Genomic DNA, 19,196 nt, shown 5'->3' on the forward strand with positions numbered 1-19,196 from the left:
TCCCATTATGTCTACGAATGGACTGACAAAGCAGGACATTTAAAGACATCACCTAAGACCTCCATATTTGAGAAACTTTTCCATGAAAAAATACTGCAATCAATGATCAAAATCCTTCTTTTTTTCACAACTTGCTCAGTTAGGTGAGGTAGTTGTTAAATTTGCTCGCCTGGCATGTCATTTTGTTTGCCCTGGGCAAGCCTGCTCTTATTGTTGAGCTCTGGAATCAACACAACATCATTGTCTCGGCCAAAAGTGCTAAAGGAAAAGACCCATAGGATGATGAATGGATGTTTACAGTAAGGCTGTCATAAATATTGATACTTTTACTGTTGTATATACCACTGTCCTTGTACTACTACACCGTTTAATATCATGTGTTTTAAATTATCCAAAATCCATTAATTACAGTATCAAAAGAGTCAAAGCTATTTAAAAAAAAAAATGAAGTGCTTATTCATGACCTCAGTTGTTAAGTCGTTAATTAAAAAATATTTTGTGTACCTAGGACTTGTATCCATGGTATTGAAAGTGGTATCAAGCAATGGTTTTTTTTTTTTTTTTTTTCCACTTGTATCGTGACAACTTTACCCTGCACTGCTATAACATTTCTAGGCTGCACCTGTGCCCCTGTCATTATCCACCAATGGATGGTTACTTGTATGTGCATTTGATGTCATATAAAATAATGATAGCGATGTCAATTGTTGCTCAGAGTCCTTGGGAGCCAGGCTTGTGTATGTGCTACAGGGCCTGGAGAGCCCCACTCTTCTCTCAGACTTGATTAATCCCTATCGCCCCTCTCCATGATCGCAGTTTCCATTTTTTAGTCCGTATCTGTGCACTCATCCCCTCCCCAATCTCCTCTCACTGGCACAGAATGGCTTCCTGGCAGAATGGAGGCATTAATTCAGGGATGAGAGGTGTGATACTCTCTCTCTGGTTCTCTCTCTGTCCCTCTCTCCCTCTATCTGTGCTCTGTTTGTAATGCGTGGCCTTTATCGTAGCTGAAACAGCTCACTACCCTCTGATCCTATCTCAGATCTCAATATCCTAGCCGTTCCACCCTGTAAACGCAGGGATGAAAAATCTTGCCCTTTCACCAATGCATTACACCCTAGCATATCGCCATACCCCTCTCCTCCCATAGCACCCTCCACACCACTCACCCTTTGTGACACAGGCCTCCAGCTAAATTCGAACTCTTGGCAAAATGAGACCAAGTGAGCTGCACTTCCTCTGTGCCACAAACCATCTTAGTCTCATTATATTTGTATTTAGGCTCAGTCCTGGCCTCTGAAGCCCCTTGTCAGACAATAGGTCGAGCAAAATAATGACTAGCTCTCAGTAAGCTTCAGGAGAGTTAAGGCTTGGATGTTGGGGAGATAAAACAACAACCAGTCTCTCAGCAGAGAAACATGGATCAATACAAACGAGGCTGCGGTGTAAAAAGGCTGTTTTTGATCCAGGCTTGCGTCAGCGTCAGTGAGGTGAGTCTTGACAGCTCCTGTGCTGTTGGTAGATATGGATCTGTGTTCAAAAAAAGGAGCAAAACGCTCAGGGACCACAAGCGTCTTGTTAAGACTGTGGAGAGTGGTAGGCTGACCCCCCGCCCCCAACCGCTTTGCACACAAACACAGTTGCACAAACACACACACACAAAAGTGTTTAGGCCTCGGTTGTCACAGTGAAACTATTGTGTTAGCTTGTGGTTAAAGAAAACTTTGCGGCTTTGACTCCAATGGGTGAGAGGAAAAGCAGAAAACGGAGATTCAGGAGGATATGACTTGCGTCTTCAAACCCGGTGTGGTTTGAGAAAACAGCGTCTGCTCTGCTGGCACATTTAAAGTTGTGCACCCTGCTATGTCAAAGGTAGGAAGGCAGACAGGCAGCCAGGATTGTAGTCTCTTATCTGTGCTGCTGTTGTGCTGTGTTTTGAGGGGGCGTGCCTGTGATCTGTGATCATGTACCGTGTCGTTGTAGCAAGCGTGGCTGTCGCTCCTGACTGAGCTGCCACCCCGCGACTCCACCCCCACACACAGTGGGTTTGGCATACAGAACAGTCAGCCGCATAGGAGGTGGAACGCTGTGAGGGGAGATGGTGGGGGAGTTCAGAGGTAGGCCTCGTAGATTTTAGATAAGACATCTTTCCAGACGCCTTTACTGTTTACTATCATAACCACATAACAGCCTCAGACATGTCAGAGATAAAAGGAAAGATTAGTGACTGCAGTGGCAGGACAGAAAACTTCATCTTTTAAACATCTGTGTCATGTTGCCAAGTACAGACACTGTGAAAGGCTTCCCACTCTGTAACACACACAGAAAACTTTTATTTTAAAGTATTAGCCTCTTCTGTAGTGTGACTAATATGGCATTAGAAGAAGTGAATGTATTTTTGTCTGTCTCTTTCTACGCCTGGCTTGAATTCAAGAGTGGTACTCCATTAGATTAATGTGTAAAACATGCGCTGAATGCGGGGCAGTTAACCCACATTATGTTTGGACTAAAGCAGTAGTGGCAGACTACTTGGCATGTGCGACTGCAGACTAGGTGTAAACAAAGTGTTTCTTGCAGTTACAGTCCCAATTATTCTACAGAGAGAGTGAGATCTGAAGCAAATCCTTGTGTGGTGTTCTCTCCTCCCGCGTGCACTCCTGGTCACCGTGGCAGCACAGACGGCAGCTGCAGATTGACTTCATACTGTGTACATAACAATAACTTTGTTGTCATTCCACCAGCCTATCTGTCTCGGCATCGTCGGAGCGTGAGGGCATAAGGAATTCCGTGAAGTTTTGATACCTCAATTAAAGTGCGTCTGTCTCCTGTTATCTCATTTAGTCTGTAGTCGATATGATTGGCATAATCAGACATGCCTGATTGGTGCCTCCCATTTAATTAATCAGTCTCACTGTATCATCACCTGTGGCTCATTAGAGTAATTAGAGCGAATTAGTCAGATAGAAGGCCTCTCTCTGCCTGCAGACGAGTGGAGGGAATTTCATTAGGAAAGATGAGCACACACACATACACCTTGGGTCTGATGGCCAGTCGTAATAGGATTTGTTTACCCGTGACTGTTATCGGTGATTAGTATTATTACCGCAGTGGTGAACGGAGAGATACTCATTTTCTTTTGGCCCAGCCTCCCCCTCCTAGCTGCGAACATGGCTCACCATGCCAAATTTCACTGGGCGAACATGTTAGCAGACTTCCTCTTTTGAAACAGAGTTCAAAAGAATGTGGAAAGACTGGGCTCCCCAAGTTACTGCAGCGGCCCGTCTGTGCATTCATGTGAGAGCACACGCGTGTGGAGCAGTGTGCGGGAGGCTTCTTGGCCAAGTCGGTGTTGAAGTCTCTCTAGGGAGTGTTGGCAATCTGTTCCAATCGTCTTTACAGCTGACCAGACGACCAAATGAACCAGGACAGGGACTGCTGCTGTGGGCCAGTCCAGCCAAGCCAAGCAGGGCTGTTACAGCAATCACACAGACATTACAGCCCACTTAATGCTCCCCTGCACACACCATATTCCATCGTCTGCTAAACTAGACAGTGCAGTCCTAACCAGCCATAACCAGGTTTAAAAATAGCGCTGCAGTTAATGTGAATGGGTAAATGAATTAATTCACCAGTAAATTAAACTGTTTTTTGAGATTTGAAAAGTAAAACGTTTCAAAGTCAGGCCAAGGAGAGCCACAGAGCAGTGACCTCAGAGACTGAGCCTGAAGGCCTGAGCACAAAGCTTTTCATGCATGTTGTTTGGTGCTCTGCAGGTATTACATTGAAACATCAATACAAGTGCTGGTTGTGTTGATAGTTGCACTTTGCCAGTGCAAATAATTATACTTCTTGTCATTACATTAATCATGTATTGTGGAATATAGACTACTTTAATTAGCATGTTTTTGTATTTTGTTAATTAGACTTTCTTTATTCATGCCTTGGCTCCTTGTCAAACATGTTAATTTGGAAGGTTTATCAAACTAGCATGATGTCAATCATTGATGTCAAACATGATGGAAAGAGACTCCCAGTGGTATGCCAGATGGCAGAGCCCCTGCAGAGCAGTCTTGCCTCAAGTTAACAGTATTCCCCTCCAAAAGTTTGGAGCTCGATGAAGCCAACAAAATAGCTGAATTGACTCACTGTTAGTGGATGTTCTGACCTAATTAGGGATGTATTGATATGCGTTTTAGAGTTTCTGTTTTCCAGTCTTTTTGCAAGCCATCTTTGTACTGGTGACCTCTTTGTTTAAACTGAAACACGCACCGCAGGACTGCAACTCATGACTATGTTGATGTTGAGTATTGTTGATTAAAATGTCAGTTATTTCATTGATTAATCATTAATTTGTTTGGTCCATAAAATGTCACAAAATGCTGATAAATGTGGATCATTGTTTTCCAATGCCTGATGTGATGTCTTTAAATATCATGTCTTGTCCACAAATCAAAGACCGTATATTTACTGTCATAGAGGAGTAAAGAAACCAAAAAATATTCCCATTGAAGAAGCTGGAATCAGAGAATTTTGACTTTTTTTCTTTTGAAAAATGCTCAGACTGATTAATTGATAGTAAGAATAATTAGCAGCTCATTTAGTAGTTAACAACTAATCGATTAATCATTCCAACTCTAATGCAAAGGCTCTAACCAATCTTTTCAGCTGCCTAGACTGTACACAGTGTTGCCGTTTGTGTTCACTGTCATGACTTTAGATGGATAGTGACAGATGTCACCATTTCAGTCATTATAAAAATGAAAGGTCTTCATCTTTCTATTTAGCCATCTATTAATCTAGCCATCAGCTATCTTTAGTCACGACAGTAATATAAACTGCGATGTGGGTCTTAGCAAGGATCAAGTAGCTGGACCGATTAGGCAGTGACAGTCCTCACTGCAAAGAATTAAAAACAGGTTATCCATAATATTGATATCTGATATCATATTAGTTAAATGTAATTGTGGGTCATGCAGTACTGCAGTGGGCCATGTGGGTCCATACAGTATTATAAATAAACTTGAGAATATCATCTTGCAAGGAAGTTGCATCTGTTGGTTGTATCTCAATGTTTTGAAAGCAGTTTCAGAAGAAATATAGTCAGTTTGACACCATAAGAATACATTGTCATTGAAATAGAAGTTACATAGGGGAAAGCCTGTATAAAACACTTGATTGTTTTTAGAAACTGAAAAAAACTGAAAACTTCAAAGTTTGCTTTTAGACCAACAGATATTTGCACCAGCATGTTTTTATAGTTGAGAGAAAAGATTCTTTTTTTTTTTAGCTGGAGTCTGCACCTTTGTAACATATAAACTGACCACAGCTGAACTGTGTTTTATTTTACTACAAACCCATGTTGTACAAAAACAACAGAGCAAATCCCCAAGTATATTTGTTCATTATTTCACTTAAGGTACTTAAATATTGACAACTTACAATGTTCATAATGCCTTGCTTAAAATGGGTATTGGTCAGTAAGACTTGATGTGTGTGAACAAGGGGCAGGCAGCAGGGATTGTGCACTTTCGGAAGTTACGCTCTATCAGCAAGATGAGTGTAAAGTCTGCCTGTGTCTGCTGATGTGGGCAGAGAGTTTGCTGCATAGTCAAAACCTGACTGGGTCTGAGGGGTCCTTTTTTTTCCCTAACTGAGACCATGCCCATAATTACTTGCCCACTTGGCATCGAGTCAATCCTCTTCCATGTGTGATGTGTTTATTTAGCTTAGCAGTGAGAATTTTTTTGGAATGGGGATTTGGTAACACATTGGGATATGTGCAGGGTTTTGGAAAGGGATTGGACAGAATCAAGGGCGTCAGGGATTGGCACATGACCTCCTAAAACAGAACCCTAGTGGAGGGCTGTGGTTATTTCAGGTTTGCTCTGAAAATAGTGCTCATTAATCAATTTATATTAATATATTGGCTTATTGTGTTGAATTCTTTTGACTTTTGGATAACTCTTATTTGCCTGAAAATAGATTTTCCTGAAGTTTGCATGGGCTCATTTGCATATCAAAGAGTATTTTTGTAAGTTTAATAAAGAAGGTATTGTTTAAGGTTATTTATTTCAGCTCTGTAAGCATTAATATGATGCTTTGTCCTTACTTCTGTAAACCCAGACCTAAGACGGGGCTGCAACTAACAATATTTTGATTGTGGATTAGTCCTAGTTATTTTTCTGATAAATCAATTAGTTGTTTGGTCTATAAAATGTCCGAAAATGGTAAGTATGGAGATCAGGGTTTCCCAAAGCCCAATGTAATGTCCTCTAGTGTCTTGTTTTACCTATAACCTAAAGATATTCATCTTATAGATTATAAAGATTATAAAGGAATAAAGAAACGGGGAAAGATCAACATTTTAAGATGCTGGACTTTGGATTTTTTTCTTAACAAATTACTCAAACTGATGAATTCGATTATCGAAATAATTTAATAATTGACTCATGATTCATTAATTGTTGCAGAGGAAAGTAAAAAATATAAGAGCCAAACGGTGTTTTAGAGGCAATGGTGACACTAATGCAAACCAAACTTCATTTCAATATTATTAAGTTTTAATTAACTTACTGAAACTATTCTTCAAGTTGGATGCACTTAATTGTGTCCTGAGGTGTGTAACACAAATGCGCGGATGCACACACAGACAAACACACACACACTTCATAATCAAAAACCTGTACTCTTTTGCTCCTCCTTGGTATTTTACTTATGTAGTGATTCAGATCATGTACTCTCAGAGGGAGGTTCTATATTTTCCACGTTAATTCCTGCTGTTAAATGGCACATATTAGATGATTAATGCTAGCATTATCGCTTTGCTTTTGGGATATACCTTAAATTGTCCTGCTTGTGTGCCTTCTAATTTCAGAGCAGGCTTAAAACTGAAGTGTTCCCTTGATTTATTAGGCCTATATTTTAAATGATTTTGGAAAGTAAGCCTTAAGGCCTAATACACCAAACTGTGATTAATATCTGCCAGTGACTAATATCTGTTAATATCTTGATCCAACTGGGCCTTATATTCTTGTTCCTGTAGCTAATCTTTACCAATATAATAATTACACCTCTTTTCATGAACTAGAGCATCTATTTTTTGACAATTAACTTAACATGATTAAAATTTATTAGGTTCCTCTTTTTCATCAAGCATTGCACAAGCTTCTGCGCACGCTCGAATTCACTAACAGATAGTGCAGCTGCTCCATGGCCATGGGCAGACAGGCTGCTACATCAACTGCTCCATGGGCAGTGAGAGCAAGATGGCATGTAAGCAAGTGAGCAGTTTTTTTTTATTTTATTATTACTTTTTCTCTCAAATGTCCTATGCTACTGCGTAAAATCCATTGCAGAGGACAGTCGACCAACATTTGTTGTATTTTTTTTATGGTTTGTGGATAAAACGAGATCACGTCTGGTCAGGGAATTAAACTTAATGCTGATGGGGGGGAAAAAATCTTCTAATTAGTACTTGATCACACTATTTCTTTAGAGGGTTGTATTTTTGTGTGTCTGTGTGTATGTGTTTGGGGGGTGTGGGCGATGTGGAGCGGTGGGCATGTGTGCGTGAGTGTGTTTTGGGACCTTGTCAGCAGACTGAGCCACAAGGGCCCCTGTGGTAATGTGTGTATTAAATGATTAGTGTGTTAGTTAGCATAACGGCCCTTCAGCAGCGTTTAATCACTCTCAGGGGTGGGCGGCCTCACAGGAGGTGGATGGGATGGAGGGAGGGGAGGGGGAGAGAAGTAAAGGGGGTAGGCGGGCTAAAGGGAGAAGAGAGAGATTTTAAACGGAGGAGAAGGTACTGCTGGTTGAATGAGTGAGCGGATGATCTGTAGTGAGGACGGAAAAAATGAAGGGGGGGAAAAAAGGAGTGAGCGTGACAGAAGGCAAGAATCCAACAGAAACATAATCCAGCAACACTCACACACTCAGCAGAGAGAGATACAATCTTTACAAGGCCTGAACGTCTTGTTAATGTCAGCACTTGGCCCATCATCTGGAACAAGTCCCATAAATAGCTATTAATAACAATGCAAAATGGATGTGGATAAAGGCGGGCCCTGCCTCTGCCTTGACAACACCGCTGTTGTTGATAATTGTACTGTTGTTATGTGGGCAGGGGAGGGGTCGTCTGGTGCAGACAGTCAATAATTGTTGTGAACTGCGTGTGCGTAGTCGTAGTAGTCTATCACAGTGGTTGTCATGCCCGACTCAGCGGTGACGGATTGACTGACAGGCTGAATGGCTCCGATATTGCTTGCACTGGTAGCAGATCAAACTACTGGTATAGACGGGTTTTCCTTGGCGGGACATCTGCCCTGTGGTTCTGTTCTCTGCCTCTGCTACCGCAACATACTGGACCAAGTTCAGCTGAGGCATGATGGGTAGTCCACAGCATGCCAGATAGGTCAAGGAGTCTGCTGTCTAGTCAGAAAACAGTCCCCGTCTTTTTTCTGAATAATAACAATGATGCTTATTATAATGTAGAGCTACAACAATTAGCTGATTAATGCTTTATCTTATTTTTAAGAGTGGGTTTTATTTTTCATCTTGTTTTACATGAATTATGAAGCTTTATTCCTCTTTTTATTTTCATTCTGTCTTTTTAATGTGAAGCACTTGGTGCCAGTGTTGTTTTTGGCAGCCATTTTTGATTTAGTTTTAGTCTTAGTCTTTTGGACAAAATGCTTATTAGTTTTAGTCACATTTTAGTCATTTCTATCCTTGATAGTTTTAGTCTAGTTTTAGTTGACGAAAACTAAAAGGGTTTTAGTCCAGTTTTAGTCATTAATTTTAGTTGAAAAAATAATGACTTTAAAACATTAAATTAGGCCAATACAGATATAGGAAATCTTAATTGCAATTCATAAAGCAACAGTTCACTCTCTTAACACTTTTGTATAATAACCAGATTCCTTACCAGTTTGATAGCGCTAGCCTAGACTTTCTCATCCGTTTTATTTTCTGCTGGATTATGTGTAAAGTATATCCATAAATCATCACGTCTTTTCTGCCCACCAAGCCCTTGCGCTGACGTTGCCACCATGGTCCATGAACTGTGTGTGACTGGCCTGGTGTGCACTGTGCCCGGTGGTGGGCGTGACCAAACAAGGACAGGATGCAGGTGCATTGCTGATATCTTCAGCATTTGGAGGAAATGCCATGCATTTTAATAGTCTTATAGCCAACCCACTAACATGTTCGTCTCGTCTCCTCTCGTCGTTTTAGTCATGAAAAAAAGGTGCGCTAACGAAATAATTTTTTCATCGTTAACGAGAACAGCACTGCTTGGTGCATATAATTTCTTTGAATATTTTCTGGTTTCTATATTTGTGGACAAAGCAAGACATTTGAGGATGTCACCTTTGGCTTTGGGAAACAGTAATCACCATTCTTCATCATTTTCTGACATTTCATTGATCGAACAGCTAATCAGTTAAATCGAGAAACTAACCGATAGCTTAAGTCAGCTAGATTTGCTAGCCCAACGTTACTCGGGCAAGTGGGTAATCCGCACTGTTGATCCCTGAATCAAGTATTCATTTTGAGGACAAACCAAGACATTTTCACCATTTTCCAACATTTTATGGACCAAACAACTTATCGAGAAAGTAACTGACAGATTGATTGATAATGAAAGTAATCATAAGTTGCAGTCCTATTGTAATGACAGTAACAGTAATAATGAGTGTGATAGAATGTGCAGCTCTGTTCTTAACCAACTCAAGAAGTTTGTGTGTTTGTGTTGCAGAAAGAACTAGATGCCACTGCCACACAGCTTGCTAACAGACAGGACGAGAGCGAACAGACCAGGAAGAAACTAATCGACCTGAGCCGCGAGTTCAAGAAGAACACACCAGAGGTGAGAAAATCAGATGTTCACGGACATGCACCAAAACACCGCCACGCATACACACCCTGCGATTCTTTTGACAATCATGGCTTTTGCCTCTGTGTTTTCTCCGTGCCTCTTCTCCTCTTCATAAACGTAGCGGTGATTATTTACTGAGAAAGCTGGGGAGGAGTAGACGGCGCAGAGATGCGGGCTTGACTCCCAAAAATAGTCTCTCCATTAGTTTCCCTGAAATCCTAAAGAGACAAAACAGAAAACCCCTCAGGAGTTTGTATTATCTGACCTAGTTTTTTATGCGTGCAGAAAGTGTGGTCCATGAGTGTGTGTGTGTGTGTGTGTGTGTGTGTGTGTGTGTGTGTGTGAGAGAGAGAGAGAGAGAGAGAGAGAGAGAGAGAGAGAGAGAGAGAGAGAGAGAGAGGGAGAGAGGGAGAGAGGGAGAGAGAGGGAGAGAGGGAGAGAAAGGAGAGACAGAGAGGCAGAGCAGGAGGGAGAGAAAGAAAGAGAGTGTGACAACACTACTAAGTGGGATCAGGAGGGAATTCTGTCCTGTTCCTGTGTTCCCATCACTCCTCCTGGGAATATTTGTTTCATCTCTGTTACCAAGGCAACACATTTTAAACCACACAGTGAAAACAAAGTATTGTTGTGTTATTATTGGTAATGTCACCATGGTGAATTATTGATGGTAGTATGAATTATGTATGAATGGAGTAGACGGTGGATAGAAAATTGTCAACTCTCGGCGGAGTTGACAGTAGGCCTATTATAGTTACCACAGGATGAGGATTGTGACTATTGACTTCAGCTTGTAGCCCACCCGGTGTATAGAGGGGCATATACACAAGAGGAAACTGTACCTGCATTCACTAATTTCACTTTACCCTACACATTCATCTCTAATCTCATCCTCAAGTAGAACCACATAACTAGCAGCATGCACGGAGGTGGCGCACACAAAGAAAACATGCAGAGAAGCAGAGGTGCACACACTAACACTCAGAGGCAGATAGCCTAGATCACAGAACAGGACACACACATTCATCAGTGTAACAAGGCTGTGATTTAGGAAGGCTCCTCTGGCGTCTGTGTGGCCCCTGGCATCTCCCTGGTATGTGGAGGAGGAATCCGAGCCAGGCCAGACGAGCGACAGGATTCATTACAGGGCTGTAACAGGCTCAGTAGGAATCAGCACTAAAACTCCCGGCGTTTGGAAGTGCATGAGCATCAAGGCTGCTTCATAACGTGTGACGGCCTGCGCGTGATTAAAAAATACGCCCCGATCGCCTTGTGTGCAAATCGCTGGAGCTGTGTTTGCTGTCTTTTCTTGTGTGGCTGTGTGTGTGTGTGTGTAGTTGACCAGCCTATAGAGCGGGGCTGTCAGCTCTCTGTGGTCTGCACCAGTCAGCGGAGATCACAGTCACATCAGATCAGACTGCATTAGGCTGAGCGGGAGTCCGTCTCTGATCCATTATTCAACAACCAGGAGACCGGCCCACGTTGACTGTGTCTAGTCTGCTGAGCTGTACTCGGCGTGAACTGCACTCATGGTCTGCATAATAACACACACACACACACACAGACACTCACACACACATGCAGGCTTTTGTAGCATTTTGAAAGTAGTGCAAAGAAATGCAGCGTGAAAACAAAGTTTTCATAATTCATTAGGACTGACACACTGTTGAATTTTTTTTTTTTGAGACTACATCTCACTGTGCCTCCTAAGTCGCCTGAATTATTCATCCACTTCTTAATTTCCTTTTAGTTAGTCAAGACTCCTCCACCACACTGTTATAAAGGCAAGGGTGGGAATGGTTGTAAAATGTCCCAAAGATTGCTAGCCAGAGGCAGTGGTAGTAAAACAACTTTGTGTGTGCTCGTGTGTGTGCGTGCACGCATGCACATACACACGTTTGTGTTTAGCTGCAGGGCAGACAGACAGCGAATGGGAGTTCCATACTCCCTGGAGGATTCCTCGGGCTGGCCTGTCTGCTGTCTGCCGGCAGCTCACACACCAGCCATCCATCTCCTGCTGCCTGGCCCCCCTCCGCTCCCCTGCTACACACACACACACACACACACACACACACACACACACACACACACACACACACACACACACACACACACACACACACACACAGATTGACCATGGTGTCTGTGTGCATTGTTATGTTATATGGTCATAAATCTTGGGAAGTGGAGGGGGCAGGGGGGCGGAGCACCACAGAGTGGACCAAAGGGGTTCAGAGCTTGGGTCCTCAACAGAAAGCAGTGGCTTCGTCTGCATGTTATTTGAATGTGTTTATTTTTGTGGGTGCAATGTATATTCTGTGTGTGTGTGTGTGTGTGTGTGTTGTTGATTCCCCCCCCCCAATTATTCACATTTAAGAAGTTGAAACCTGAGAATTTGGATATCTTTTCTTTGAAATATAACTCAAAATTGTTAATTAATTGTTGCAGTTCTAACTCTGCCTAAAAATTCAATAAGATTAATACAGCAGCTTCACATTGTTGTTTACAAACTCATGGTAGTGGTGAGGCGGCTCCTCCTCGTGCAGATGCCGTCTCAACAAATGCTGAACATTATGATTTGAACAAAGGTAGTAATTATTGGAGTGCTACTAGACTAGACTGCATTACATTACACAGGCTTCTTTTCTTGGGCACAGTGTATACATAAACATTTACATAAATTTGAAGCCACAATGATATGCTGTGTAGACTGAATATGTGAGCTGCAACTAACAATTATTTTCTTTGTCAATTAATCTCATTCAAAAATGAGAGGTTTGGTTTATAAAATGTCAGAAAATGGTGAGAAATGTCAATGAGTGTTCTTAAGCTTGGGATGATGTCCACAGATTTTGTCCCCATCCCAAAAATAGTAAGTTTACTGTCATAGAGGACTAAAGAAAGAAAAGGAAAATATTGACATTAAAAAAGCTGAGTTTGGCCTTTCCCTTTTACACTAATACAAACATATGTCTACCTAGGGGTGTGAGAAAACATCATTACACTTGAGTATTGCAGTGTTATGTTTTGTAATACTTCATCGAAGACTCTTGGCAGCTAAATTTAAATTGCTGACTGGTATACAGCAGTGTTCTTATCTATCTTTACTGTTCTGATTATTAAAAAACTGAACTTTTTAGTCATTTTCCATATGGTGGTGTGTTCTTCATACTATGGCAGTTTTCCTAAAATTAGATGTATGAAATGGCAATATATCACCTTGCTTACAGTATTGCAGTAAATTGAATTGTCACCCCGTATCATGGTATGTATTGTATCCCGTTTCTTGCCAATACACAGCCCTACTTTGAACATATTTCACTTGGCTCTGATAGAATAGTGACGCTTAAAACTGAGCAAAATAAATTTAAAAACAAAAAAAAATTAAAAACAAAAAAGTATTTTTATTAATCTAAACAGGAACTAGTGTAGGTCATCTGAAACTAAAACTAACTGAAAGGAAACTGAATTCCTGAATGGAAAACTAGGATATAATCAAAATCTAATGCAAATGACAGAACTGCCACTTCTCTTCTTTTGTGCATGCTTGCTGTGTGTGTGTGTGTGTGTGTGTGTGTGTGTATGTGTATGTGTGTGTGTGTGTGTAAGAGAGAGAGAGAAAGAGACAGAGAGAAGGGGAGAGCCTGAGCAGGGAGTGAGGTGTAGGCGGGGGCAGGGGCGGGGTGGAGGTCATTATCCCCAGCAGGGGAATATTGAATTGGCCCAGACAAACAGCCACAGCGACCCCTGATGAGGTAACAATGGGGCAGGGTCAGCGAGGTCACGACCTGTCCTCAGCCCCAGACAAGCGGCCTGTCTGGACCAACCTGGGATTAGACCGGCCCCTGCAGCATCGGTTAGGCTTTTAGGAGGAGGCTTCTAAAAGGCGCAGAGTCTCCCGAGCACACATCTGTCGTTGCCCTAGTTCGCATCTTCATTAGGCAGTTTTGTGTGAGTACGTGTGTGTCCACAAACTGTGCAAATCAAATGTTCCTGTACAGAATGTCCTATTCTGCCGTGCTTTTTACCGTACGCTCCAGTTCAGTTTGTCAGGATGTAGGCTCAGCTAACAGCATGGTGATTTGCATGTTCCCCTGATACATACTCGACTGGCTATCTAATCTGAAACCGCTGACTCGTACTGGAAAGTCATGCAATGGGACTTGCGGGATGAAAAGCATTTGCTTTATAGTAAAAACTTGGTGCGCGAAGACAATTTGCATTAACGGTAGGCCTACTCTGTGCTTCATTCACTCTCCTCCATCTCACACGCACTAGTGGTGCCTCTGGGTGGCCCAGGTGGTGCTGCACCTGTTCTGATGAGAAATGCAGCCCGCCAGAGCACCTCAGGGTACAAACCTGGCCGCCTCCCTACACCCGTGTTCATCACTTGCTCACGCATCACTCATGATTCATTGGCTTTGGCAAGAGTGGTCGCTACTTGATTTCAATTAGTGACTTATTTGATCACGACATGGTCTGTTAGTATAAAACTCAGAAGGTTTTCACTGCCTCTGATCATCACTGTCACATTTTCCAGTGTGTGTTTTATGCGTGTATTTTTTATCAGACACTATAGGTGTGTAGTGTATCCCTAGTTTTGAAAGTTTAGTTGACATCTTGGCGCATTGAACTTCCAACTCCATCATATACACTAGAGCAGTGGTTCTCAACCTGTGGGTCAGGACTCCCAAAGGGGCCGTGAGAGAATTTCTGGGGGTCGCCAGATGATATAAAATGTAACACATTGTAGCAAACAGCAGTGAACGAGAGCCAGGAAGCATCTCTGGATGACGTCAGCCCCTTAAAGACATTCTACATAAGGAACAAGCACTCAGAATATGCAAACTACACCTGGCCTCAAGAAATCTAAGAGCCACCTCACTAATGGTTAAAACTACGGGTCTGATCTGCCTATTCTGATTTTGGCCGATTCTGATTTTCAGTCTTTGTAGAACTATAATTGACAGCAACTTTTCTTGTAAAAATTAAATTGGATGTTCATAATAGAATACTGACTGTTAAGTATTCGTTAAATACCATTTAAAATTTTCTCCAAAGTCCCTCAGCTTACAGCCAGGCCTTATCATATTTTCATATTAAGATTATGAATAGGGGCAACGCAATCTTGCGAGATCATTCAATCTTGCGGGATTTCACAGGATGTGATTTCACATGATCTCATGTGGAAGCAGGGTGTCAACAAACCAGAGACAGATGCGGTGCAACAGCTTGCTGCAGTGAAACTTTGCCATGAAAAAAAACAGATGCAGAAGTTAAACAAGTCTGCATGACAAAATGTTTGAGGAGACACAAGTTGTTTATTCTTCAGTCAGAACAGGAGGTGAGACTTTAACTGTCCGTCTTTGAACAGCAGTCTATAGGTGGCTAACATTAGCCTGAAGAACTAGAAAGTTTACGGCTGTTCTGCAACATTGTCAGCTGCTCTGTCTCGTTGTAGACTGTCTTGTCTTCTCTTTATCCTATTCATGGAATCTGTCGCTGACACCAACTTCATACAGCCATATGTCTGTGTGTGTGTGTGTAGCTGTGATCAGCGCTGTGGTAGATGTGATATCATGGTCAGTTTGTCTGCTGCACACATGATGTGACATTCGTGCAGAACACGTGTGTGAATATGATGGGGCACAGAATCGGATATGTGACGCTGACCGGCCAGTCACTGGTCAGGGCCGTTCACACTGACCAGTCTCTGGCCAGTCGATTGGTGCATCCTTAAGGAATGATTTTTACATTAAACAGCCCGCACCAGTGATATAATTTTTGCCTTAGAATAGATCATTTTATTGAGTGTTTTTGTGAGTGTCAAAGCAGTTATCTTTCTACGTGAGTTTGGTACCTTTTGAGTGTTATACAGTAATACCTCAACTGTCTTCACCAACCTGATTATTCTGGGGGTTTGCAACTTGAAAAGGTTGAGAACCACTGCACTAGAGCTGCAATGATTAATCGATTAGGAATCAATTATGAAATTAGATGTCAACAATTTTGATAATTAGTTTGAGTAATATTTTAAGAAAAGAAGTCAAAATTTTCTGATTTCAGCTTCTCAGAAGTGAATATTTTCTGGTTTCTTTAGTCCTCTATGACAATAGACAGAATGTCTTTGGTTTATGCGCAAAACAAGCCTTTTGAGGACATCATCTTTGGGAAACAGTGAACAATATTTTTGACTATTTTCTGGACTAAATAACAAATTAATTAATCAAGAAAAGAAACAACATATTAATCAACAGTGAAAACAAAGCAGCCCTAAAATGCACTGAGCTTGACTTCACCACACCGCAGACTGTATGGGTTGTAGCTGCTGTGGTAGTGGGCCAATCACACATCCCATTAAATTGAAGAATGCCTGCGATGATTGGCTGCAAGCAAACAGTCTTTTTTTTTTTCTATGTCAGGGTACACAAAGAATCAAGTGCAGTTATCGTTTCACTGGAAGAGTTTCTCAGATACTCATTACTGGGTTATTTTGGTCAGTACCTTTTAAGGTATTGATTAAAATTGATCAAATTTTTGAAACTCACTAACCTCCTTTTTTTTTTATTTTTGTAGGATTTACGGAAACAGGTCGCCCCTTTGCTCAAGAGCTTCCAAGGAGAGGTGAGTTTGTTATTGGGAATTTATTTCGACATAGTGATAGACAGACTTAGACATTCCAACAATGCATTTCATAAACATGACATTCGTTGACTGGTCTTGCTCCCTCTCACTGCCCTTCTTTACTCTTTCTGCTTTCCTCTTAAATCGTCTTCTCTTCCTTCTCTTCCTCTCCTCTCCACTCTCTACCATCTCCTTTTCTTTCTCTTGCCACTATCTCATTTCCCCTCTTTCCTCTCTCCCTCTTTTCTTCGCTCTGCTCTGCTCTTGATTTTCTGTCCTATTCATGAAGTCCTGTAGCCCGAGGGTGTGTTTAAATTGCATCCTGCAAAAAAAAAAAAAAAAAGGCACCACAAAACCCCGGCTCTAGCCAGTCACAACTCACCGAATGCCATTTCCTCAGACTTTGTTTGCCTGCATGATTCGGTGGGGTTATTTGTTGTTTTTAATGTTGATCTAGTGAATCATGAGCCATTTTCGTTCATTGTGGCACATTTATTTACTTTCAGTTTAATGTTGCGCCCTCGATTTTCATGTACCCTGACCTATAAGAGGTGACTTTTGTGTGTGTGCACGCTATATCATACTCCCACCATTCCCCCCTCTATCTCCTCCTCCATCATTTTGGCCTATTTCCATCATGGCTCCTCCTTTCTGGCAGCCACGCATTTCCAGTTCACTCCCATATGTGAAAGTCAGAGGGTAGGAGTGGAAACGGCTGGTTTAGACTGGGGCGTTATTTGGGGTTGGAGTGGGTGGACATTCAGCCCAACAGTATCTCTTCCCTAGCATGCACACGCACACTCACACACTCAGACACACAAACAAAATCATCTCAATGGGTAGTGACAGGGCTGCTTTGCTACTGGCCATAGAATATTACAGTTTAACACTGGGTTACTTTCCATATTCTTGTGTTAGAGCAGCAACCACAGCCAGTGGTCATGTAAAAATGCTGTAATTTATAGCGGTTCCACCATGTTCTGCTGATGATCCGCAGTCTATTTAGAGAATAGAAACGGCAGCAGTATAATTGGGGCTTTGTCAGCTGTTTCCACCATACTCATGTTGACACACCTCGACGGCGTGCACAGCAGAACACGCTGAGGCGCATAGTGGGTGGTCGCGGAACTGAGAAAGACATTATCTTATGATTATTGAGATAATACTGTACACCCGCGCCAGTCTTAGAGCAGCCCATCAATCAGTCGTCTATTCTGCACGCTTGCATGCCACAACACGAAGAGCTCTGAGAATGTGTAATTTTAGCCCGGCTTTGTTTGCTTACCCCTTGGTGCTTTGATCAAGGACAAGACAGCACCAGAAACCAGAGGGTCTTCCTGTTGGAAGTCCCACAGTAACTCATCCTTAAGCATTTTTCACCCAGGAGCCTGAATCTTTACTAAGTGAATGTGGAAACCAGACAAAACAATAAAAAGTTTTAGCTGAGGAACTTGGAGGTCTTGATACTCTGTTTAATCTTTGTCATTGAAAGGTGGAGTTCCCTTGGGTCATAATTATTACCAATAACAGTAGTGTTTCCACAAGGCCTCAGTTTGGTAAACGGGTTTTGTGTGTGTGTGTGTGTGTGTGTGTGCATACATACGTATGTACGTACGTACGTGTGTTTGTGTGTGTATGTTGCATGCTCAGTGTTCCTTGTTGGTCCATCGATCAGATAAGCTTTTCCATTATCCAAGGCTTCAGTCTCTGCTTCCCATAGCCTCCCCTTATCAGACTCCACTGGGGCCACACACACACACAGACACATGCACACACCCATGCACGCACACACGCAGGTCAGCCTGATGCCCTTCACACACTACGGGTTAGATATGGGAGCGAGGCAGTGCTGAGTGATGGTGGCACAAGTTGCTGACGTATGTGTGTATGTGTTTGTGTGTGTGGATGTGTCAGGGATCCCTTTTGCAATTGCAAGCACTTCTCATCGGTAACCTACTGATACTGGTGAGGTATCATTTGTGTCACTTCATTTGTTTTGCTTGGGTCTGTGTGTGTATGCATGTGTGTGTGTGGGATGGGGGCAGGGGAGCATGTAATAGCAGATGTCATCAGGATTGGTTGAAAGAGCTGCAGTTTGGAACAGCAGGGTTGTATTTGCAAATCCTGGGTGGTCTTCTAATGGCTCTGGTCCTGCAGTTAACCTGCCTCTAACTGTAGGGTGTGTCCTACATTAAATGTCTATTTCCTGCCTCCCATGTCGGGCTATATAAAGCTGCTGTACCACTGACCTTGGCCCAGTCATTGTACAGTCACGCAGCCAGCCAGCTTCCTTCACCGCCATCGGCAGATCATCTTTTTGTGTTGGTTTGCTCGTGTTTCATCCTTTATCATGAGATGGTGTTCTGGTCCTCTGAGCCTCTGATCACACACTCCTACTATACACACATATGTACACACATTTTGACACTGATGAACAGGTTTGCTGCTGGTGTGTGAGAGGTATTAGTGCTCAGCATCAGTAATCTCCCATTAGTGGCCTTGCATTTGAGGATCCTGATCACTCAATGTCATACAGCACATGAAGAGGGTAAAGTGCATGATGCAGCATGATGTGAGAATGAGATATAGTAGTGGCGCTTTGTGTGCGTGCATATGTGTGTACGTGTGTTCGCCCTGTGCATGCCATTTAGGCTACAGATGAGACCTATCTGATCAACTGGTATTGGGGCTCAATAAT

General features: G+C 42.3%; 1 protein-coding gene across 2 annotated transcripts in view; it reads left to right on the forward strand.

Moving 5' to 3' along the window:
- cux1a (cut-like homeobox 1a) overlaps nt 1-19,196 on the forward strand; it is a 76,418-nt gene that overhangs the window by 13,149 nt on the left and 44,073 nt on the right. For both annotated transcript variants that reach the window (XM_084717772.1, XM_084717773.1), the window contains exons 2-3: nt 9,758-9,868; nt 16,451-16,498. In XM_084717772.1, coding sequence (XP_084573898.1) covers nt 9,758-9,868; nt 16,451-16,498 — 159 coding nt within the window. The remainder of the gene's footprint in view (nt 1-9,757; nt 9,869-16,450; nt 16,499-19,196) is intronic.

This window comes from Lutjanus erythropterus, chromosome 4 (genome assembly GCF_056507025.1).
Source record: "Lutjanus erythropterus isolate fLutEry1 chromosome 4, fLutEry1.hap2, whole genome shotgun sequence".
In the NCBI taxonomy this organism is placed as follows: Eukaryota; Metazoa; Chordata; class Actinopteri; order Lutjaniformes; family Lutjanidae; genus Lutjanus; species Lutjanus erythropterus.